Here is a 25,000-nt window from a genome sequence, read left to right on the forward strand (position 1 = left end):
AGGGTATGAAGGTGTGTCTTTTTGTGTCTTTTTTACCCAAGCAAATTTCTCTCTCAATTGAAAAAATTGCTAAAAAAAAAGAAGCTCTAAAAAATAAAAAAAAATCTAAAAAAAAAAGTAAAATTTGCACTCCAAAAAAAGAAATTTGCTCTCAAAATAGAAAAAAAAACGCTCTCCAAAAAAAATCCTCCGAAAACTGAAATTTGCTAAAAAAAATAAAAAAAAATTGCTCTCAACAAAAAAAATCTCTTTTTTTTAAAGCAATTTTTTTTAGAGCAATTTTTTTTGGAGTGTATTTTTTTTTCTCTCAAAAAAAATTCTCTTTTTTTTTAGAGCAAATTTTTCTTTTAGACCAAATTTTTTTTTTTTACACCAAATTTTTTTTTTGAGAGCAAATTTGAGTTTTGAGAGCTTTTTTTTTGGAGAAAGCGCTTTTTTTTTGTTTTTTTGAGAGCAATGGTATGGAGATACTTTACTTACAAACTAGACATTTGCTTGGGAAAACAAGACACAAATCTACCTTCATAACAGAGCAACAGGGCAACAGAGCAACAGGGTTTCTGGGCCCTGGAGTTTACGAGCAGCAGCTCGCTTGTTCTTTAGAAAATGGAGAAGTGGAGCGGCTTATCGTTCGGGGGGGAAGTGACTCTTTTAATGCCCGGCAACGTCACTCACGAGTCCGGCAACTTCGTCACCTCACCTCAAACCCTGCAGCGTGTGGTGATCGGTGAATCTGAAACAGGGGGGGGGGGGGTCACAGGAAGTGCATTGATGTAGTTTCCTCCAATGTCCTCTTGTCCCCTCGCCGTCTGTCTTTGTGGACGAGGGAGCAGGTCAGGTTTCATGTGAACCATCACGTGTCACATCCTGTTTCCTGTTGCACTTCTCTGGTACACAGGTGCTCATGTTGTGTGTTATGACTCTGCTGTTTTAGCTTCTTTTTGTCTCCGAATATGATCAGGTTTGAGTCTGTTGTTGGATATTAAAGAAGGCAGCAGACATGAAAGCGCTCGTTGAGTCAGAAGCAGAGGTTAGCGCATGAAAGCGTGACGCCGGGTGTCTCCTCGCCGTGCAGCAGGAGGATCTCATGATTCTACTTTTGAGCCTTTGTTTCTCTATAATCATTTCTGACATGACGTCTTTCTTCACAGGGCTATTAAGAAGGTGATAAAGTCGACTTGATAAGAGCTTACGATTCCTCCTCTGCACACTGGAGGTTGGTTTACGGTGTTTTGCCAGTTTGGCTCTTTTTGTTCCTCACAATAAAAGCATCAATAAAGCAGTAATAACACAGTAATAAAGCAGTAATAACGGCGCTGGGTCCACAGCATTGCTAGCACTACTGCTGGTGTTGTGCGGTTGTCTACGTAGTGGACTGACCTTTAAAATGGCTGCTTGGCCTTTTCAGTCCTGACCCTGGCAGCAGGAGCTGAACACCTGATTGCTGCTTCCTTCAAAGCTGCTGCTTCCTCTGCAGCTCAGACTGGTGCAGTCAGCTGTTCTCCTCTTCCTCCTCCTCCTCCTCCTCTTCTCTTTCTTCCCTCTCTGGCTCTTGGTGCGTTCTGCTTCGCGTCACCAGACGCAGGATTCGTAGCTTCTCCGCTGCTCTCTGAAACGTACCGCCAGGCCGGCGGCGGCTGATCCGTGACTCAGCGTTTTAGACGCTTGAGGTTTCCCAGGTGTCACACCACACCTGCAGGTTAAACCCAACACGTTGTGTGTAACGCCGTTGTCTGTAACGCCGTTGTCTGAAACAGCTGAGCATTGTGTGTCTTTTAGCGAACGTTGCTCAAACAGGAGGGAACACTTCACTTGTCAGGAACTATTTTCAAACAGGTGTTATCCTGGATGCAGGGTGGTTTGTGTGTGTGTGTGTGTGTGTGTGTGTGTGTGTGTTTGCCCCAGTAGTTTTATATAATTGTATAGACTACAAGTCTCACCTTATAGAAAACAGGCATCATAAACGGCTCATTATTCTTATAAATATGCACGTCGTTGTGAAAACATCTGCTACATTTAAATCACTTCTTAAAACCCGTTTTCATAGCATTGCTTTGAAGTGATGTCGTCCTTTTATGTTTTTTATTTTTTGCGATCTATTATTCCCGTGGTTTTGTTTGTATATTTGACATATTTGTTTGTTCTTTTTGTCTGTTTGTTTGGTTCGGTTGTGTTCAAGGCTTTTGTGGTGCGGTCTGTTTTGTTTGCCGTCGTGTTCACGCTCTGCACGTCTGTAAAAACACTTTGTGAACCCGGTTTTTAGAAGTGCGATCGGGTCGTGAGCCAGAGCTCGTTTCCCCAGAGCGACGCGTGAGTGCAGCTGCAGTCGAGGCTGCTTCAGGACGTGAAGACACTCGGAGAACAAACGTTCTGCCGAGACGTTCTCCACCCTCCGAACGAGACGCTCGGTGTCCCCGTCAGCTGGAGGCTGAACCCTGGAACACGTCTCATGTCTGTACAGAGGACGCGACGGAGCCGCTGAGCCGAGCGCTCGGCTCGGCCTGGTTTCTTCTCCTCCTTTATTTACCTGCTCTCTTGTCTGTTTCTCCATGGAAACAAACAACAACAACAACAACACGTCTCCATCCCCTTGTTTCTATGGCAACGCAGCGGCGGAGGAGAGGAGACAAACGGAGCCGGAGCCTCCTCCAACACACACACACACACACACACACACACACACACACACACACACACACACACACACACACACACAAAACCACACACACACACACACACACACACACACACACACAAAACCACACACACAATACAAGGAAGTAGTGGCCGCTAACTCACTGATGCACACACACTGAAGTACACACTGATGTACACACACTAATGTACACACACCGATGTACACACACTGATGTACACACACTGATGCACACACACTGATGCACACACACTGATGCACACACACACACACACACACACACACTGATGCACACGCACACACACACACACTGATGCACACACACGCACACACACACTGATGTACACACACTGACGCGCACACACACACACACTGACGCACACACACACACACACACACACACACACACTGATGCGCACACACACACACACACACACACACTGATGCGCACACACACACACACACACACACACTGATGCACACACACATACACACACACACACTGATGCACACACACACACACACACTGATGCACACACACACACACGCAAACACACACACACACTGACGCGCACACACACACACACACACACACACTGATGCGCACACACACACACACACACACTGATGCACACACACACACACACACACTGATGCACACACACACACACACATACACACACACACTGATGCACACACACACACACACACACATACACACACACACTGATGCACACACACACACACACACACACACACACGGCGTGTGAACTCCGTTCTGCTTCATAAACGGCGTTCTCATCCTCCAGCACACGTTTCATATTCCTGTGTTTTGAGTTTCCTGTCACGTGAAGCGCCGGCAGAGAGGCGGACGGAGCGCCGCCAGACTTCTCGCCCAGAACCAATATTTGCTGAGCGAGCGTCGCGCAGGAGAGGAGGGAGGTGTAAGTGAAGGAATAGTGTGTTTGTTCCTCGGGACGTGAATGAAGAGTGTGCACGCGGCTGCAGGGCGGAGCTCGTGAGCACTCTGTGTGTTTGTGTTGAGCGCTGTTTATCTGTCTGAGAGCACAGGCCTGTTTTACTGCTGCACAGTGCTGGCCCATCATCATCATCATCATCATCACCAGCAGCATAATGGGCGTCATTATGTGCATGTGACGGACACGTTGACATTGTCTCGTGTCTGTGAGCCTCATGTTTACTGCAGATGTTTACTAAACAGGTTGCATGAAGACGATGTGTTCAGGTTTATTATAAATGATCATAACCGCCAGGAATATTGATGCGATCGCTCGTTATGTTCTTCATCATGTGTTGGTCAAAACATTATTTTACATTTTGAAAACAAGGAAGTAGTGGCTGCTAACTCACTGAAGTACACACTCACTGATGTACACACTGAAGTACACACTCACTGATGTACACACACTGATGTACACACTGAAGTACACACTCACTGATGTACACACACTGATGTACACACTGAAGTACACACTCACTGATGTACACACTGAAGTACACACTGATGTACACACACTGATGTACACACACTGATGTACACACACTGATGTACACACTGAAGTACACACTGATGTACACACACTGATGTACACACACTGATGTACACACACTGATGTACACACAGTGATGTACACACACACACACACACTGATGTACACACACAAATGTACACACTCACTGATGTACACACTCACTGATGTACACACAATGATCTACACACTGATGTAATCAGACTGATGTACACTCACTGATGTACACACACTGATGTACACACACACACACACTGATGTACACACACGCTGATGTACACACGGTGATGTACACACACTAATGCACACACACACATGCAGATGTACACACACTGATGTACACACACATACTGATGCACACACACACACACACACACACACACACACACACACACACACACACGTGTTGATCTCATGTAGTTCTATGAAGAGCATCAACATCTCAGAGGTCATCATGAGACGAACCCTCGCGGTCCGTCACCTCCAGAGAGACCTGGACCACGATGGATCCAGGTCTCTCTGGTGATGTCACCAGCTTATGGTCCTGTGACTGAAGCATGCTGGGTAACGTCGTCTCGTCTCTCCTCCCCCGGCTCGCTGCACCTTCTCCCATGTTGCCTGCACGTAGACGCACAACGACGCAACGTTCACGGGCCCTATAGCGGCATGACCGTGCGCCGCCATCGCCATAGGGACCATGGTGGGCGTGGTCAGATTGTATGTGTTCACAGAGCAGCTGTTACGCAGCGCCGGCCGCTCTCCATCAGCCAGGACGCCGCTCTGCTGCCGCTTCTCTACATCATACAGCTTTCTTCAGACGAGAGAGGGTCAGCGGATACGCAGGCTCGGTTTCCTTGTGGTTTTCACTTTGCTCGAGTCCCCTCCCTCCTCCTTCCTCCCTCCTCTCTCCTCTTTCCTCCCTCCTCCCTCCTCCCCCTCTCAATAAAGACTCTTCTGTCTCTGATTCCGGAAACTTTGTGGTCATTTGTCAGCGTTTCTGTCGTCATTTTGAGACGAGCAAACAGGTCGCGGCCTGTTCCTCAGCTGCATCTGCTCCCTGAACCAGGAGACTGCGATCTGCCATCACACTGCACTGGTGTGTGTGTGTGTGTGTGTGTGTGTTTACTCTAAGCTACATGAACAATGTCTTTCTACACGGTGTTTGTGTGTTTGTGTGATTAATGGCTTTTGCTAAATTGCTTTTCCACTTTGTTTCAGCATTCAATGACTATTCCCCTTCCCTGAAAAGTCCCCACAGCTGATAAAGATGCTGTGTGTGTTGTGTGTGTTGTGTGTGCTGTGTGTGTTGTGTGTGCTGTGTGTGCTGTGTGTGCCGTGCAGCAGCGCGGCGTTGTGTTGACACAGGGCAGGTTAGCCCGGGAGATGTTTCTTTTTGTCTTTCCGCCCGACCGCCAGTCAAAATAAATGCTTTTTTTTTCTTCCTCTCTGGCTCTGTTTAAATATACAGCGTGTTGTGTAAATGTTGAGACGGTGGCAGACTAACATCCTCTCTCTCTCTCTCTCTCTCTCTCTCTCTCTCTCTCTCTCTCTCTCTCTCTCTCTCCAGCCCACCGGTTACATGGAGGCCTCGTTGTCCTACAGCTCCATCGAGGACCTGCAGCTGCTCTCGTGGGACAACGCTCCCAAGTACTGCGTGCAGCTCAGCTTCCCCGGCGGCACCGTCCTGCTGCAGGTAACGTCCGCTGGTCCCAGGCTGGGATGATGCTGCACGGCGAAACAAACATTTTCGGCTGTTCGAGCTTGTTATCGGCTGCTTCCAGGCAGGCGTGTTGTGTTTTTTGTTGGATAATAAATGCATCTCAATTCAGTTTATTTTGTAGAGCCCAAAATCACAAATACAAGGTTTGCCTCTGAGGGCTTTACAGTGTGTACACATGACATCCTGACACCAGAACCTCACATCAGGAACAACTCCCCAAGTAAAGATATAAAACCCTTTCACAGGGAAACAGGAAGTAACCTTCATAGATTAGAGGAGGATCCTCTCCAGGATGGACAGAAGCAACAGATGTCATGTGACCAGAATGATCAATAACAGAGTTACAGCTCATTACATGAAGAAGACAGAAACTATTCATATGAGTAGTATATGCATGGTACATATAATGAGTAGTATACATATAATGAGCAGTATACACATGGCACATTTAATGAATAGTATACACATGGTTTATATGAGTAGTATACACATGGTACACTTAATGAGTAGTGTACATATAATGAGTAGTATACACATGGTACATATAATGAGTAGTATACATATAATGAGCAGTATACACATGGCACATGTAATGAGTAGTATACACATGTACATATAATGAGTAGTATACAGATGGTACACTTAATGACTAGTGTACATATAATGAGTAGTATGCACCTGCTACATGCAATGAATAGTGTACACCTGGTACATGCAATGAGTAGTATACAGATGGTTCATATAATGAGTAGTATACAGATGGTACACTTAATGAGTAGTGTACATATAATGAGTAGTATAGATATGATATATATAATGAGTAGTATACACCTGGTACATGTAATGAGTATTGTACATATAATGAGTAGTATACATATGGTACATGTAATGAGTATTGTACATATAATGAGTAGTATACATATGGTACATGTAATGAGTATTGTACATATAATGAGTAGTATACATATGGTACATGTAATGAGTATTGTACATATAATGAGTAGTATACACCTGGTACATGTAATGAGTATTGTACATATAATGAGTAGTATACACCTGGTACATGTAATGAGTATTGTACATATAATGAGTAGTATACATATGGTACATGTAATGAGTAGTGTACATATAATGAGTAGTATACATATGATATATATAATGAGTAGTAGACATATGGTACATGTAATGAGTAGTGTACACATGCAGCTAATCAGTTTGGTGCTACACTGAAAGGGTGCATGTGATGGGAATAAGAGGAGACATAAATATGTCGCTCATAAACTGCGTTTAGCGAAATGTCACGTGGTGCTTTGGTGTTGCTTACTTCTTGTTTTATCTATTTGTTATTTCCTGTTTTTAATGATGCGTTCCTTTAAGGGCCTTTAGTGTTCAGTTAGAAAGGGTTTAGTTGATAAATGTGTTTCATAGCATAACTCTATACCAGCAAAGGAATTATTTCATTTTGGTGTCCGACCATTTAATACGTTTTGGTCGTAGAGGTCTTGATTCAGTTTTTCTGTTATTATTCATTATTTTTTCTCCAAGTTTAAAATTGAACTTGAAGGTACATTATTAAATATTTACAAAATATAACTTAGCAGGATAGCGGTCGCATAGTGAGCGTGTTCATGAGGGTGACGTACGGCTGTAGCCTGCCCCGGCTAGCAGTTAGCATGTTAGCCCTCGTGCACGTTAGCGGTCGACCGCTCTCTGCCTGGAAACGGACGGTGAAGTCTGGCATGAACTCAGCTCATCAAACTCTTTGTCAAAGTCTTTGTATCTGTTCTTGATAATAAAAAAGGAACAGATTGAATGTCTGGGAACAAAGCAGAGCCCTGTGTGGCGGCTGTTTGGTCAGCGCCCTGCGATAAGGGATTACACTGAGATTTTACAGCTGTGGGTGTAGTGGGAACGTTGGTCCTGGAGGAGGAGGGGGGGTCGTCTCCAGAGCGCTGTGTCAGCACTAAATAAAGGTCTGGACACCTTCCACGTGTACCCGCTGAACTGAGAGAGCCCGCTCTCTCAGTTCCTGGGAGAAAGAAAAAAAAAAATCCTCCCCTCACATTAAGCAGAGCTCTTCAGTGAGCACATTCGGTACTGTTACCCATTAGCCCAATTACCTCGGATACGCCACTCGGCCCATTATTGGTGCTGGGGGTCAACAGTGTATACCCACCTCATCAGTTGTGTTTGCTTATGCCTGCTGCCAGCTGTTTGGACCGCTGCCAGACCCATTCCACTGTGTGCTTTGGCCGGTTTTAGCTTCCACGAGCACCGGACCGGTCGTGGGTTCCTGAGCCTGCTGGAAACCTGGAAAACCAGCTGTGGTTTGTTCAGTTATTGGAAGATCATGAAAGATTGGACCAAATATGTGGAGGATATGGCAGCTGACCGTTCCTCGGCTGCGTGGCGTGCGAGGAAGGGGCCGCACAGTGACGAATGTGACGCTGTCGCTCTTTTGTTGGTCGGCGTCAGAGTTTCCTTTGGGTATAAATGTGATGAATGTCATCGCACAAGAGAAAGGGACTCCACGTCTGCAATAAGGCGCTGACGGGATGACCTGGGTTTGTAGCCAACAGGAAGTTGGCTGCTTCCTTCCACAAAACCAAACAGGATTTTCCATCGAACCGAAAATAATCTCCGTGGCAAACAAACCTTCATGAGTCTGACAGGTTGTGTTCATATGAACAAGTTTGAATCGTGAGCACAATCGGCAGTGAGGAGCTAACGCTAGGCTCTCAACGCTAACTCGTGACCTTTAGTCGTCTCAGTAACACTCTTATTCATTCGGGGTATTTTTCCTGACCTATTTAATATCGGAGAACAAATAGGTTGACCGCAGACCTTATTTCAGACATCTAACCAACAACACATTGACTTCAGACGAGGGAACCGGAAGTGTGAACTGTGCTGACTCATTTCTGGCTGTGAGGCCTCAGTCCTGCAGCTCTAGTAGTTTCTCATAAGTGCAGGTCCTTCTCTTTAATGGTGGAAAAGAAGCTTGTTATCAAGACTTTCAAGCAGACAAGATTGGACTCCATTTCACTGGCTCCTTACATCATTTGACTCTTTTATTAATCTGCTAAGAGTTACATTACCCACTGTACTGAGCACAGCTTCCAGTCCCTCTCTACCATGTTCACTGTCTCCCTCTGAATACAAACCGCACCCAGACCGGTCCGACCTCAATGTTACAGCACTTGATGATGATGATGGGCAGCATCGTGTGTGGTCTCAGTTATCCTTGTACTCGCTCTGTGTTTCCAGAGAAGTTCTTTCTGAAAAGACGTCGATCAACAGTTTCAACCGTCTCACCTCCCCAGCCTTCTACTCCTCTGTGTGTGCAGAGCCGTGTCTCTCGCTTTACCGTGTCTCTTTACCATGAACGGCCTCCAAATGAAAGGCCCTCTGATGGTATGCAGCGTGCCATGAGGTGGGATTTGATATCAAAATGTTGATCCCGCGTCTAAAGCCCTGTTCTTCCTTACACTCTGTCAGATGGTTTTATAAATGCTCATATTTGTGGACCTCTTCAGCCAAACGTTCTTCAACAGGATCCATTGTTTCTGTTCCTGCTGTGGCTTTTAAAAACAGAGGTATTATGCTATGAAACCGGAAGTGCCAGACTCAGAAAGGACGTGGTTAGCGGACCAATCACAGCCTTGCGGGCTGCGAACGGCTCGCGTAGCTTTGACGGATCGTCAGAAGTTTTGGGCGACGCACACAAGATGGCCGACGGGACCACGCAAGGGGCCTTGTGGGTCTTGCGTCTCTGCGCCGAACCCTTTACTTCACCCGGCAGAGAGGTCATGTGATGATGTTAGTTCTGGGCCAATGGGCTTCTCGGTTCTTCTCCTGTGTTCCCTCAAAGGCCCTGAGAAACATCGTAGTGCACATCTTCTGCTAGCCTTCAGAAGAGTTGTGGTCATCTCACACGAGAGCCTTCGTTTGGCCCTCGTTGCCCTCGTCGCTGGTCTGAAGGGGACCGGGCTCGGCCGCAAAAAAAAGTTTATTGCGACACACAGCAAAAGTCTCCTTTCCCTCCAGCTGCTGAATGCTCCTCTGTGTTCACGGGCTCCAGGCTCCTCAGTGGTGATTCTTTATCTATTCATCACCGCGTGCAACCACTTTCCCATCACACATTGACCCTTTGTTAATATGAAATATTGATCAGTGCAGCTTTAATCTTCAAAATGTCTCCCGTCAAAGTCCGACCTCGCCCGTTGAGTCAGGCAGAGCAAGGTCTCCCTTTGTGCTTTGCATCCAGCAACCGCACGCTTCCCTCCACTCACGACGGATGTGAAACAATTTTGAATAAAATCATATTCAGGACGAAGACGGTAGAAAATGTCAGTTTGCTGATTTCATGTCGACTTCCATTGTTGCAGAATGTGTAACTTTCAGGATGTAGTTGACTGATACACATGTAACACTGTGTGTGTGTGTCTGTGTGTCTCTGTGTGTGTGTGTGTGTGTGTGTGTGTGTGTGTGTGTGTCTCTACAGGCTGCAAACAGCTACTTAAGGGACCAGTGGTTTCACTCCCTGCAGTGGAAGGTAAGGTTCCTGTTTGTCTTTAACTATTAATGGATTTGTTTCATCAGCCCCCCTCCCCCTTCCTCACACACACACACACACACATACACACACACACACACACACACACACACACACACACACACACCTGTACTGTCTGTTAGCTTTATTGTTCCTTATTTTAAAACACACACACATAATAAAGTTTATTGCAGATTAATAAAGTTGAGGGATCAGAATGGGTTAGCGTTAGCGTTAGCATTCTTCTCACAGTCGGTCGGTCCCCCTGTTGCAGCTCTTTTCTGAGGCTCGGGCCTCTGAACCTGTCAGAGCTGTGCTGAGCTCACTGAGCCAGATAAAGCTGCACAAGGAAGTCGGCCTGACGTAGTTCAGCTCTTTTCTTTTCAAGGAAGAATCTAAAGCTGTTATAGAGGCAGCGCCGCCGAGGTGTTATGAGCGATCCCTGTTTATGGGCTTTAACTGCACCATTGTAGACAGAAATGTCCGAGCACTTGCGAAATGGTGACGTGAAACAGGCCAAAGGAGAGTGGAAAAATCTCCCTTTTGAAGAAGGTTTGTGTCACAGAACAACCCCAGCAGCCACAGAAACCACCGATGATATTCCAGAAGGGTTTTCTCTGAAGTCAACGGGGGGGGGCTGTTGTGTTTTTCGTGCAGAAAAAGATCTACAAATACCGCAAAGTCCTGAACAACCCGAGTCGCTGGGACGTGGTTCTGAAGGAGATCAGGGCGCTGGTGGACATGGCTCTGACCTCACCGCTGCAGGACGAGTCCATCCACCAGGCTCCTCTGCACATCATCTCCACCCTGCTGGCTGAGGTAGCCTCACACACACACACACACACACACACACACACACACACACACACACTTACCATTTACATACTTCAATTAGTGCACAATCATTGGTTCATGTATATATTGAACACAATATGTTCGCTTGGTTATTTAGTGTGGCGGGAAAAGCCACGGCACATCCAGAGCAACAGGGCCCTGGAGAAGACAATGTTTATTTTGGGTCACAATCCAAAAGGTTTTGATGGAGCAATCGGTACATAATTGTGATTCTTAGTTTGTGGAGGAAGAGCCTGTTCACTATGTATGAAGCGACAGCTAGCTGGCAGTTAGTTTAGCTTAGCATTAAGGCTGTACACTGGGAAGCTGTGAGCTCCTCCTGGCCAAAAGTAACACACTTTACACAAATGAACACTGCTCATGGTTTCCTTGTTCAGTCTTTTTGCGACGCTATTAGTTAAAAGTATATATTAGCTATTTAACATGTGAATGAAGTTAAAGCTAATAGTATTAGCTTCAACTTCATCACACAGAGTTTGATCTAAATCAGAGCCAAAAAAGCCCAAAATGTAAAACTACTACTTTTAAGAATCCTCCTCTGGGGACCATGAATGTGATGAATGACAGTGTTGCCAGTAGCTAGCTAGTAGCTCTGCTACTAAGAAGTATTTAGCCTCACACTGTGGTTGTGATGTTGTGATTTGTCCTCATGTTTTCTCTGATGTGATGCCGTCTCCTCTCAGGGGCAATATTCCAGACAATGTGTTCACGACTGTGTTGACGGCTCAAAGAATCAACTTTACTAAACTTGAAAAAAACCTTATGAAATGTTTTTTTTAAGTCCTTTGAGGACATTTAACTAAAGCTTTTCTCTCTCTCTTGATCTTCCCTGCAGAACGCTAATCTCAGCACTCAGGATCATGAGAACATCATTGTGGTGAGTTTCCACCATAAATAGATTTTTGATGTCAGTTTGAAGTTAATAATTAACTCGCTTGAGTCCAGCTGGTTTGAGCTTCGAACTGAAGACAGATATCTTCATTTATGGGGCTGTCATGGTGAATCATGGACGTATCATGATGTATCATGGTGAATGAATCACGGTCTTATCATGGTGAATCATGATGTATCATGGTGTATCATAGTGTATCATGGTGAACCATGGTGAATCATGGTCTTACCATGGTTTTATCATGGTTTTATCATGGTGCTATCATGGTGCTATCATGGTGTATCATAGTGAATCATGGTCTTACCATGGTTTTATCATGGTGCTATCATGGTCTTATCATGGTGAATCATAGTGAGTCATGGTGCTATAATGGTGAACCATGGTGAATCATGGTTATATCATGGTGAATCATGGTCTTATCATGGTGAATCATGGTGAATCATGGTGAATCATGGTGAACCATGGTGAATCATGGTCTTATCATGGTGAATCATAGTGAGTCATGGTGCTATAATGGTGAACCATGGTGAATCATGGTTATATCATGGTGAATCATGGTTATATCATGGTGAATCATGGTCTTATCATGGTGAATCATGGTGAATCATGGTGAATCATGGTGAACCATGGTGAATCATGGTCTTACCATGATGAATCATAGTGAATCATGGTGAACTATTGTGAATCATGGTCTTACCATGGTGAATCATGGTCTTACCATGGTTTTATCATGGCTTTATCATGGTGCTATCATGGTGCTATCATGGTGAGTCATGGTGCTATAATGGTGAACCATGGTGAATCATGGTTATATCATGGTCTTATGATGGTACTATCATGGTGAATCTTGGTCTTATTATGGTGAATCATGGTACTATCATGGTGAATCATGGTGCTATAATAGTGCTATAATGGTGAACCATGGTGAATCATGGTGTATCATGGTCTTATAATGGTGAATCATGGTGAATCATAGTGAATCATGGTCTTATCATGGTGAATCATAGTGAGTCATAGTAAATCATGGTGTTTCATGGTGCTAGGTTGGTGAATCATAGTGAATCATGGTGAATCATGGTCTTATAATGGTGAATCATGGTGAATCATAGTGAATCATGGTCTTATCATGGTGAATCATAGTGAGTCATAGTAAATCATGGTGTTTCATGGTGCTAGGTTGGTGAATCATAGTGAATCATGGTGAATCATGGTCTTATAATGGTGGATAATGGTGAATCATAGTGAATCATGGTTGTATCATGATGAATCATGGTCTTATCATGGTGAATCATAATGAGTCATAGTAAATCATGGTGTATCGGGGTGTTTCATGGTGCTATCATGGTGAATCATAGTGAATCATGGTCTTATAATGGTGAATCATAGTGAATCATGGTGAATCATGGTCGTATCTGGGCAGGAAGGAGGAGTCTGTTACTAAGAGCGGTTCTGGTGTTTGCATAGCCTCTTTGCAGGCTCTAGTTGACAAATCTCTTGTAACGGACAGCTCAGATCTATACTGTTGGCTCCCAGCCAGGATAAATAAGAGAGATAGGACATGGAAATATTCATCTGTCTCTGTGTGTGTTCAGGCCATTGCTCCTCTTCTGGAAAACAACCACCCACCACCTGACCTGTGTGAGTTCTTCTGTAAGGTGAGCTCGTGTGTCAAAGCAGAACAACGCAGAACATTCACTTCCTGTCGTGAAGACAAATGGTTTGAAGCGTTTCAAAGTGCTTCCTGCTGATGGTCATGGCTGTGTGTTGCAGCACTGTCGGGAGCGGCCGCGGTCCATGGTGGTGATCGAAGTGTTCACCCCTGTGGTCCAGAGAATCCTCAAACACAACATGGTGAGCGCGGCTCAGAGTAATAGAACGAGGAATCGCTTACTATTTAGACAGTTTATTGCGTCCAATTTCATGATCTTTATGTGTAAGTCGTCACATTCTGTTTGTCTGATAAGTCTGATCTAAAACCTTAAAGCCCTGAAGTGGTAACTTCTATATTTTTGACGTAATCCTCCAGTTTTGTCTTCTCCTTTTGGTTCGGTTGATATATGTGAATTGTGCGTCTTTGGCAGGATTTCGGAAAGTGCCCCCGACTGCGTCTCTTCACTCAGGAGTACATCCTGGCTCTCAACGAGCTGAATGCTGGGATGGAGGTCGTCAAGAAGTTTGTCCACAGGTGAGACACCTTCAATGCCCCGCTGGGTCACATGTAGACGCCAGTGACTGCCGGTGCGTCACATGTTTCATCCCAGACTGTATTCTTCTCAGGGATAAAAGCCTCCTCGCAGCACATAGGTTCTCCGTTACTTAAAGGAGCATGAGGAGATGCTGAACTTTACAGTCGCCACGCTATCTAACCTGCACCGTGTGTGTTGCAGCATGCACGGGCCAACGGGGCAGTGTCCTCACCCACGTGTCCTGCCAAACCTGGTGGCAGTCTGTCTCGCCGCCATTTACTCCTGTTACGAGGAGTTCATCAACAGGTCAGTCAACACACACACACACACACACACTCACTCAGTGTCTTTTTCCAGTACACGACGGCGTTTGTAAACGTGCCTCACCTCCTTCACTTACCTCTCCACTCGCGTCTCGACATCATGTTCATCTGAGCGCTGCAGTTTGAGCAGCTCAGGTCTGTCGGGCCTGAAGGTCAGCGGCGTGGAAGTCTAGAGCAGCTACAGCTCCCCTGGGGCTTCACACCGCCTCGCTGCTTGTGTACAAAATGGCTACCTGAGTCAACGTGTGCTCCTTCTTGACAGTGAGTGACGTGCGTGAAAGCTGTGTTTATGTCGTCCTGACGCTCGAGAGGACTCCCTCTGTCGTGGTGCCCATGTGCTCTGTCGAACGCCTCACTTTGACATGAGCTGGAGGCGACGGTAGCGTATGGATTTCCTGACATTATGTGAGTGAGACGGAAACCTCCGTCACTGAGAGTCATCAGATGACATAAGAACAACCTGGTTGAGGTCTGTGATGAGAACCAAGACTGTCCACAGGACACACTTTGGTTTATTTTTGGTTGATAAAGGTTGACGCTCTTACTTTGTACTCTGAGTGAGCGTTCATTGTAGCCGGTGGCGGACAGGACGATGACCCCCACTGGTGGGGGTCATCGTCCTGAAGAGAGGAGACGGTCCGGCCTTTTCCATGAATTACACCTCCGATGTTTGTCCATTGAAAAGATAATTTAGCAAGTCAAAAAAGTAGCAGTTTGCCTTTGATTTGTTGTCGTATCATTTAGTGTGTGTGCAACCGATCGGTGAAAAACATGGCAACGCGTTAGCTTGGCTAGCTAGCTAGCTAGGTAGCTCGCTAGGTCACTTAAATATGTCCGTGAACAGATGTAACGTTATCTTCACTGATGTGTTTGATCAAGCCGGGAAGCGAGAGCGTTGTGAGTGTGAGTGCATCCTGGTACTAACCCCATCGTAGGCACCTTCAGAGAGACACAACACTTGTGTTACTTTTTGGCTACGTAGGCTTTCTTATAACATATTTTCACTTTCACGTAAAAGGGTTCAACAGTTTTACACCAAAAATGCAACTTTCTTTCTTCAAAATGATATTTTAAATGGACAAACATCTTAACAATGCAGGGGGAGCTCATGGTGTGTGATGAGCAGACGTCTAAATGCCGTCCGTAGAGGACAAACTTCCACACTTCCTGCAAACACATGTAGCTGCTGTGAGAAAGACGCTCCGCCGCAGCCGCCACCGTCCTCCTCCACCTGTTTGTTCAGCTGTTGTGCTCAAAGGGTCATTCTTTTGTCACTGATTGGACAAACACGCAATTGTTAATTTCCCACATCTTGCTGGACTAATATGAAGGAAACGGCACAAACGGTAATCTGCAGATGATACCGGTAGAGCAGATCAGATATCACCCCGTCACCGGACCACAGTGTGCCATTTATAGCCTCACCTAATTAGCAAAGTCCAACGTGTTTCCTTTTTTTTTTTTTAAAGGACAATAACTCTTGAGGTCCAACTCTGAATCCTTGTGCAACATATTACATAGATTTAAATATGCTGTACACATTATACACGAGAGAAGGCAAACTTTGGAGAAACAAAAGCACTTTGCTTTGTGCAGGGCTTCGTTACAGGGATTTATATTTGAACGCCGGTGTTTCTTGCTCATGAGTCCCGCGGGGGCTTTGTGTTGATTAGAGGTGTGCAGGTAAACTCATCGGCGTCATCTCCTTAGCTGGCGTGGCCCCAGAGAGGACCCTTCTTGGTCTATTTGTCCTCCAGCACACCAAGGACCCGTCTCTCCGGGGCCCTCGGTCTCCTGGATGCTCGATGTCACTTCTTCTGTCTTTGGCTCCTGTCGTTACACTTCTCTTGCTCGTACTTTCCATTGCCGTTGACTGCTGTACTTTGACACTCCTGCATAGTATAGGATGTGTATCTGGACCAATCACCTTTCCTCTTACCCCCCCCTTGCAGTCGGGACAACTCCCCCAGCCTGAAGGAGATCAGGAACGGCTGCCAGCAGCAGAACGAGCGGAAACCTCCGATGCCGCTCCGTCTGCTGCGCCCCGAGCCGCCGCCGCCGCCGGCCCCCGCCACCATCCTTCCCCTCTCCGCCAACCCCAGCGCCCCTCAGCCACCTCCACCCGCCCCCTCAAACCCCGCCCCGTCCATCCCCCTCTCCTCTCCCCCCTCCGTCGTCAACTCCAGCGAGATCCTGGTGGAGCTGGAGCGGAACAACAACTCGGCCAACGCCAGGCGGAAGGGCGCGCCGCCGTCGGGGGGCGACAGCGAGCCCAACCTCATCGACTGCCTGCTGGTCAGCCCGGCCGTCAACACGCTGTCCATCCAGCTGCCAGCGCAGGCCGACCGGGTGCTGGGCTGCTTCGCTCTCATCCTCAAGATGCTGTGAGTTCGCGGGTCACACCGAGCGCTAACGGGAATAAAAGTCTCATGCTAAGGCAACGAAAAAGCAAAGATTCTTAGTATCAGGTGTTTATATGCTAATGAAAACATAGCTATGAAAATGATATTCCCTTTCTGTTAATAAGTTCACCAAAATGCTTCGCACTGGCCCTTTAAAGCTCTGTTGATTGGTGATAATTGCTACAACACTGATGGTTTTGGCACAGCACTACCACTTAATTAAGATGGATGTGAGTTCAAGTCCCACCTAATGGAGAGAAGTTAAGTAGAGATCACACAGTAGAGATCTCACAGTAGAGATCACACAGTAGAGATCTCACAGTAGAGATCACACAGTAGAGATCACACAGTAGAGATCACACAGTAATGTCTATCGGTAACTGACGTCACTATAGAGAGTCATTCGTAAACAATCTGCTCAAGCCTCAGTTTATGTTATAAAGCCCTTATTGAAAGACAAGCCGCGTGTTAAACGAGCTAGCCAGCTAGCATCTGAGCTAACCAGCGAGGGCTAACCAGCTAGTATCTGAGCTAACCAGCGAGAGCTAACCAGCTAGCGTCTGAGTTAACCAGCAAGAGCTAACCAGCTAGCGTATGGGCTAATCAGCTAGCGTATGAGCTAACCAGCTAGTATCTGAGCTAACCAGCGAGAGATAACCAGCTAGCGTCTGAGCTAATCAGCTAGCGTCTGAGCCAGCCAGCTAGCGTCTGAGCTAACCAGCCAGAGCTAACTAGCTACTGTCTGAGCTAATCAGCTAGCGTATGAGCTAACCAGCTAGAGCTAACCAGCTAACGTCTGAGCTAATAAGCTAGTGTCTGAGCTAATCAGCGAGCGTCTGAGTTAACCAGCTTACGTCTGATTTAACCAGCTAACGTCTGAGCTAACCAGCTAATGTCTGAGCTAACCAGCCAGCGTCTGAGCTAACCAGCTAGCGTCTGATGATGCGTTTCCCTCCTCAGACATCAGCCAGCCAGCTCATCGGCCGGTCACCGCGTCTCTCTAAAACAAACATGTCAAACTGATCACTGAAGCATTTCTCACAGTCTGACCAACATCATCAACGACACACAGTGTGAGCTGTCTTCCTGTTGAAACAGGCGTGCCTTTCTTTCCAAAACATCCCCCAGCTCATGCAGGCAGATGGCTAATTCTGCACTCAGCATTTACAGGGATGGTCATTTCTTTGTAAATTGAACATCTACCTCCCAATACTTTGGTGATTCATGCCATTTAAGGCAGCAGAACTACTCACTTATGTTGATTGCCATAAGTGTTGTTCTGGTTGCTTTTCTGCCCGACAACAAAGAGTCCGGTCCCGTCGCCTGTCTGACTGCCAGCTTCATGTCTTCTGAGCTCCTTTTTAAAGAAATAATAATGCTTATTAAGTTCACTTTTCTCAAATCTGCTTGACTCTTTTAAGTGTCCCCCGTAGTAAAGACCTCAGAGACCAATGTGATGCTGGGCTTTTTCAAATAGAACTGAACTGAGAAAGATGAGCCGTGGGCCAGATGGAAAGTTGTATAAAGGCAAATTAATAAATAAATAGAGAGCGCGCTCATTTGTGCTCTCTATTTATGACATTAGTTTGGTTCAGAAAGCAGGTTAAAAATTTGCGAGAGGGACTTCTGTTCGTGCGAGCGCAACTTTTGCTCGTGGAGTGATGTAAAAGCGCTCGTCTTAGCTCGCGCTAAGTAAATTACGTTTGATTTGCATGCTTGCCTGGAGCTCATTTGCGCTCTCTATTTCTGACATTAATTTGCCCTCATAAATCAGGGTAAGAATTTGCGAGAGGGACTTTTGTTCGCACAAGTGCAACTTTTGCTCGTGCGAGCGCAACTTTTGCTCACAGAGTGATGTAAAAGCGCTCGTCTTAGCTCGCGCTAAGTAAATTACGCGTGAAACTGTTTGATTTCCGCGCTTGCATGGAGCTCATTTGCGCTCTCTATTCATGACATTAATTTGCCTTCGTAAAGCAAGTTGAGTTCGTGAGAGGGACTTTTGTTCACGCAAGCGCAACTTTTGCTCGTGCGAGTGCAATTTTTGCTCGCAAAGTGATGTAAAAACGCTCGTCTTAGCTCGCGCTAAGTAAATTACGTTTGATTTGCACGCTTGCGTGGAGCTAATTTGCGCTCTCTATTTATGACATTAGTTTGGTTCAGAAAGCAGGGTAAGAATTTGCGAGAGGGACTTTTGCTCGTGCAAGCGCAACTTTTGCTCGCGGAGTGATGTAAAAGCGCTCGTCTTAGCTCGCGCTAAGTAAATTACGCGTGAAACTGTTTGATTTCCACGCATGCGTGGAGCTCATTTGCGCTCTCTATTCATGACATTAATTTGCCTTCATAAAGCAAGTTGAGAATTCGCGAGAGGGACTTTTGCTCGCACAAGTGCAACTTTTGCTCGTGCGAGTGCAACTTTTGCTCTCGTAGTGATGTCAAAGCGCTCGTCTAAGTAAATGTCACGCTAAACTGTTTGATATGCGCGCTCATTGGCGCTCATTGGCGCTCTCCATTCATGACATTACCTTGCCTTCATAAGTAAAGGTGACGTCGTGTGAGTGAGCGAGGTGCAAAGGTATGAGCGTGTGTCGGTGCAGTAACCAAACAAGATTGTCCGAAAGAGCGACACTGTTACTCAACTCCCAGTAATGTGACGCTGCTGCAGCTTCTGCTGAATCGTGGCCGTGGGCCTGCGTCATCTCGCCGCCGCTCGTGTTTCAACTGCTCCTTTATTTCGGCGTTCTCCAGGCCGCACCCTCCTCTGAGCATCGTCACTCTGACTCACTCGGTCTCTCTCTTTCCTTTCTTTCCTTTTCACAACCGCCCGTCTCCGTCAGGTCGGACTACGATGACTGGAGACCTGCTCTCGCCAGCCTGCTGCAGCCCATTCCCTTCCCAAAAGAGTGAGTACACACACACACACACACACACACACACACACACACACACACACACACACACACTGAGGTAGTGATTGCATTTCATTCATGTTTCTACTGAGCTCTCATTCAAGCCACTTCAAATGACCCCAAAAACGAATAAATGCATCATTTTGTTTACTCAATACTAAGCAGTTTTAAAAAGGGTTTTAACAGTCAGCTGTGAGAGAAATAAATAAAGAAACTGTACTTTAATAAAGTAATATTGCCGCAGTTTGATAGAAGTAAATGTCAAAACCTGAAAGTGCAAAGTTCTTTCTGAAATGTACTAATAGTTCTTATTATGCAGCTGAAGGGCTTGAGGAGTTCGATTATATATTATTATGTTATGTTGTCATTATCTCCAGCAGCAGATCGTGTGCGTGTGTGTGTGTGTGTGTGTGTGTGTGTGTGTGTGTGTGTGTGTGTGTGTGTGTGTGTGTGTGTGTGTGTGTGTGTGTGTGTGTTTCCTCATATTTAGTGTTGTAGCTGGTGGAGGTGGAGCTCATTTTATCTTCCTTATGTACTGCTGGAGAGTTTAACCTTTTAGAAACCATGCGCGAAAATCCTCCTGCTCCCATTTTAAGTCCCAGCATGCCCCTTTCATTCAATCTTTTGGCATAAAATACATTTCTTGACTGAAGCTCCTTCCTAACAGGACAAGACTTTGTTTTATTGTGGTTTTTGTTGCAGGTTCTGATTCTTTAGGTCATAATCTTTCCATAAAGGTGTCTTATTGATGCTCCAGGAGGCTTTTTTGGGGAATCTGGTTCACATCATGCTGGATGTTCATAGTTATTATCAAAATATCTTTTAAAAGTGATGTTTTTGCAGATATACATTTTTTTCCCAAGACTTTGCTGAACAAATACAAACAATAAACACAAGTATTGGAACTCAAACACAGGGGAAAAGCAGCTCATGTTGGTTTAACAGCTCAACGGGTTAAACTTGAACACTTTCATGAACATCGTATGTTTTGTCTGTAAGTCTTTGAGTTAATGTAATTATGTTAATTTAAGCAGTTTCACGGGCAATATTCCACTCAAAACACTGATTATCATCACTCATTACTGCATATTTACTATTGCATAGTATGAATCATTCCCCAGGAAGTACTTGTACCTCAAAATTGTACTTAAGTACAATAAGTTCCACTAAAGTAGAAAAGTGAAATGGATCCAATTTCTTTCTTTATTTCTTTCTTTCTTAGGGAAACATGGAAGATGCTATCATTAGCCAATTAGCTAATGTGGCTGTTAGATAGTGTGTGTGTGTGTGTATATGAGTACATGTCCTACTGTAGGTTACTTTGATGGAGTGAAGAGCATTTCTTTCTGATGCGCTGAGCATCACGCAACAGTTGCATGGGGTGACACGGCGTGTGCAGCCGGCGTGTGCAGCCGGCGTGTGCAGCCGGCGTGTGCAGCCGGCGTGTGCAGCCGGCGTGTGCAGCCGGCGCTAGCGGCAGCAGCTTCAGCTCTCTGCTGTGAGGAAAGGATCAGAGGGACTTTTTACATGCTTTCAAATCAAAAAAAGTCTCAACGGTTGCAGTAAAAGTAGCAGTTGCAGTCCTCGTCGTATGTTTCAGGGTCTCCTGGAAGTCTTGAAAGGCTGTTTCAGAGAAATGCGGAATAGAGCCCTTTTTGAAGCCGGGCCAAAAACATCCATCACCATAATCATATGCTGCAACCGCCCGCCGGTCCTCCCCCTGCGGCTCCCTCCTTCCTCCTTTCCTTCCCCTCCCTTACATCACCGTCTCTGGGGGTGTGCCCATGTTGACAGGAGGGTCCTGCTGGGGCCCGGCTGCTGACGTGGGTGAGGTACCTCGGCACACCTCTAGGGGAGGGTAGGGGTGGGGGTCGTGACCTGGAGGAGGGAAGAGGAGGGGCCGCCCCCTCCCTCCCTCCCCGGAGAGCCCGCCCTAATTGGCCGTAAGCAGCCCCGGGTTCCTTTTTTCCTAATTGGCCCGGCTGATCCAGGGCTTCATTAGCCGGCTAATGGCTGGCGGACGACTTGTTGTTCCTGTGAACGCTGGGACACACCTGTCGCCCTCCTGCGCCACTGTTGCCGGGTCGATGGCTTCGGGCGTCATTAAGAAAGGCAACAATACTCCCCAGCACCCTGCAGCCGAGGATATAATGAGTCACATCAGCGCACACACACACACACACACACACACACACTAGCATGCAGAAACACACGCCGTACATCTGTTACTAGGGAACTAGTTTTCCTCCTCGCGTCTTCACGCTCGGACCGTTTTGCACACCGGGAGGCCTCGCCTGGCGGTTTGAGAGGACGAGTTCTGCTTATTTGCTCTCTTGATGAGAGGAGGAGGATGGGGGGGGGGGGGGAGGAGATTAGCAGCGGTTGGCTAGCCTAGCTTAGCATAAGGACAGGGAAGAGACATGAAATGGGGAAACGGTCTGAAGCGCACTGATTCTCATGTTGTATCTTGTCAGTTTAATCTCTACGAAAACTGTGCAAAAACGTGGAAAAAGACGACGTCGCGGTTAACAAAGTGGTGTTTTAATTTGCAGAGGTTACCAGGCAACTGGCAGAGACGACGGGAGGCGACTGCTTCGTTGCTGCTGTGCAGCGTGAAGCCATTCATTTAGAGCAGGCCAGATTAAGGGGTTCATCTGATGGCTGCAGGGCGCTGGTGCTGGATTAGCCACGCCAGCCGTTTCCTACCGATTCTAGTCTTTTTTTTTGTGCTAAGCTAATTTAATGGACACGAGTGGCATCAACCCTCTCATCTCAACTCTGGGCAGACAAAATGTCATGTTATACATTTTAATTTCTCAATGAATTACATTTATATTCAAAAAAAATCATGAATTATGTATATAATTGATATATATATGTATTTTTATTTCCCATTGCTCCTGTAGTGGCTCACCTGAGCCTCCAGGTGGGCCACCTGAGGCACGAGGGAGCATTTAAGAAGGGCGCTTCGTATCAAAAAGGTGTTATTGGACTTACTCGGTGCACACCGTGTGGGCTTCAGGAGCACCACTGAAGCGTGGGAACTCACAGAACAGGACGATGGGGGAGGGGTTACAAACTTCCTCTGACCCAGTTGCAGCAGCAGCAGCAGCAGCAGCAGCAGCAGCAGCAGCAGCAGCAGCAGCAGCAGCAGCAGCAGCAGCAGCTCGTCTTTCAACTGCTCCTAAAATCCTTCTGACGACAATTAGCGCCACGATGTCGTCTGACCTCACAAACGATTCCTAGAAGTTCGCGAGCTCGTGTCTCTCGTGTGGACGCGCTGACCCTCTGAACCCGTTCGGCCCGGATCAATAGAAAGTCATCACATGTTGTCACCGGCTGGACGTCCTGCAGGGGGGGGGGGTTTAAACGAGCTTCTGTGTCCTCTGCAGAACGAACAGGAAGACGTTTGTTCCCTCGTGTCGCTCGGCTCGGAGTGTGTCGGGCTCTAACGTCTCTCTCTCTCTCTTTCCAGGGCCCTCGCTCACGCCAAATTCACAAAGTACGTACCCCCGCCACCTTCACAGATTCGGTAGGACTCCGGTTAGAAAGCGAGCTGACGTGTGTGTCCATGCTTGTGTCTCAACAGGGAGCTGAAGTATGTCATCCAGAGGTTCGCCGAGGACCCGAGGCAGGAGGTGAGTGTGTGTTCCTGCGAGTTCTCGGATCAGAGGTCAAGAGAGAAGTGTTTCCTGGAGATTTATGGAAACATTCGCCAACAGAGGAATGTGTGTGTGCGTGTGTGTGTGTGTTCCTCTCCAGGTGCATTCCTGCCTGCTCAGCGTGCGTTCAGGTAAAGACGGCTGGTTCCAGCTCTACAGTCCGGGGGGCGTGGCCTGCGACGACGACGGAGAGCTGTTTGCCAGCATGGTGAGTGTACACACACACACACACACACACACACACACACACAATCAGCATCGGTGTGTGGGTTGCTGACGCGTCGCTCTCCTCCAGGTCCACATCCTCATGGGCTCCTGCTACAAGACCAAGAAGTTCCTGCTCTCGCTGGCTGAAAACAAGCTGGGGCCCTGCATGCTGCTGGCCCTGCGGGGGAACCAGACCATGGTGGAGGTACAGGGCACTCAGCAGTGTGTGTGTGTGTGTGTGTGTGTGTGTGTGTGTGTGTGTGTGTGTGTGTGTGTGTGTGTGGTCAGGTGAAGCATGTCCACTTAAAGCAGCACACTAAAGCACATAACGCATGTGCCTGTAGGGAGAAGGGCGACCACAGCAGACTGGGCTTTATAGACTGGGAACACTGGGCTGTTTCCAGTTGCTTAAAGGCGACTGTGGATCGGCGGTTCGATCCCTCGACTCCGCCAGCCCTTGAGCAAGACACTTAACCCTACATTTAATCCCGTAGCTGCGTCTACGGTGTGTGAATGGTTGATGATGTCATTAAAGCTCTTTGAGTGTGTGTGTGTGTGTCGGCCATCATAGAAGACGTCTGTTGTGTTTATGCATAAGCATATAGTACCTTATTGAAGCAGTAGAAGTGGTTTTTACACTTGTGTGTGTGTGTGTGTGTGTGTGTGCAGATCCTGTGTCTGATGCTGGAGTACAACATCATCGAGAACAAAGACACCCAGCTGCAGATCATCTCCACCCTGGAGAGCACCCAGGTGGGCCTCCGCATGTACGAGCAGCTCTGCGACCGGCAGAGAGAGCTCAAAGAACTGGTGAGTGTACACACACACACACACACACACACACACACACACACACACAATACTTTATAAGGTACAGCGAGGCCTGAAGAGGACACGGTGCAGCTCTCGTAGATCTGCACCGAGGACGTCTTGTTCCAGGCCGTGCCGCATCATCTCTGCTGCGTTCAGGCCGTCTCGTGTGAATGAACCTCTGTCAGAGAGAGAGAGAGAGAGAGAGAGAGAGAGAGAGAGAGAGAGAGAGAGAGAGAGAGAGAGAGAGAGAGAGAGAGAGAGAGAGAGAGAGAG

General features: G+C 46.8%; 1 protein-coding gene across 1 annotated transcript in view; it reads left to right on the forward strand.

Annotated features, from left to right (window-relative positions):
• cmip (c-Maf inducing protein) overlaps positions 1-25,000 on the forward strand; it is a 41,485-nt gene that overhangs the window by 11,044 nt on the left and 5,441 nt on the right. The window contains exons 2-16 of the mRNA XM_068603795.1: positions 5,774-5,899; positions 10,431-10,481; positions 11,139-11,300; positions 12,172-12,213; positions 13,821-13,883; positions 13,999-14,079; positions 14,310-14,413; positions 14,616-14,720; positions 16,690-17,121; positions 19,974-20,039; positions 23,521-23,547; positions 23,635-23,683; positions 23,808-23,915; positions 24,003-24,119; positions 24,584-24,724. Of these exons, the coding sequence (XP_068459896.1) occupies positions 5,774-5,899; positions 10,431-10,481; positions 11,139-11,300; positions 12,172-12,213; positions 13,821-13,883; positions 13,999-14,079; positions 14,310-14,413; positions 14,616-14,720; positions 16,690-17,121; positions 19,974-20,039; positions 23,521-23,547; positions 23,635-23,683; positions 23,808-23,915; positions 24,003-24,119; positions 24,584-24,724 (1,674 nt within the window). The remainder of the gene's footprint in view (positions 1-5,773; positions 5,900-10,430; positions 10,482-11,138; positions 11,301-12,171; positions 12,214-13,820; positions 13,884-13,998; positions 14,080-14,309; positions 14,414-14,615; positions 14,721-16,689; positions 17,122-19,973; positions 20,040-23,520; positions 23,548-23,634; positions 23,684-23,807; positions 23,916-24,002; positions 24,120-24,583; positions 24,725-25,000) is intronic.

The sequence above is a fragment of the Clinocottus analis genome, unplaced genomic scaffold, assembly GCF_023055335.1.
Source record: "Clinocottus analis isolate CAN_PGR_092001 unplaced genomic scaffold, fCliAna1.0.p SCAF_6, whole genome shotgun sequence".
Taxonomy (NCBI): domain Eukaryota; kingdom Metazoa; phylum Chordata; class Actinopteri; order Perciformes; family Cottidae; genus Clinocottus; species Clinocottus analis.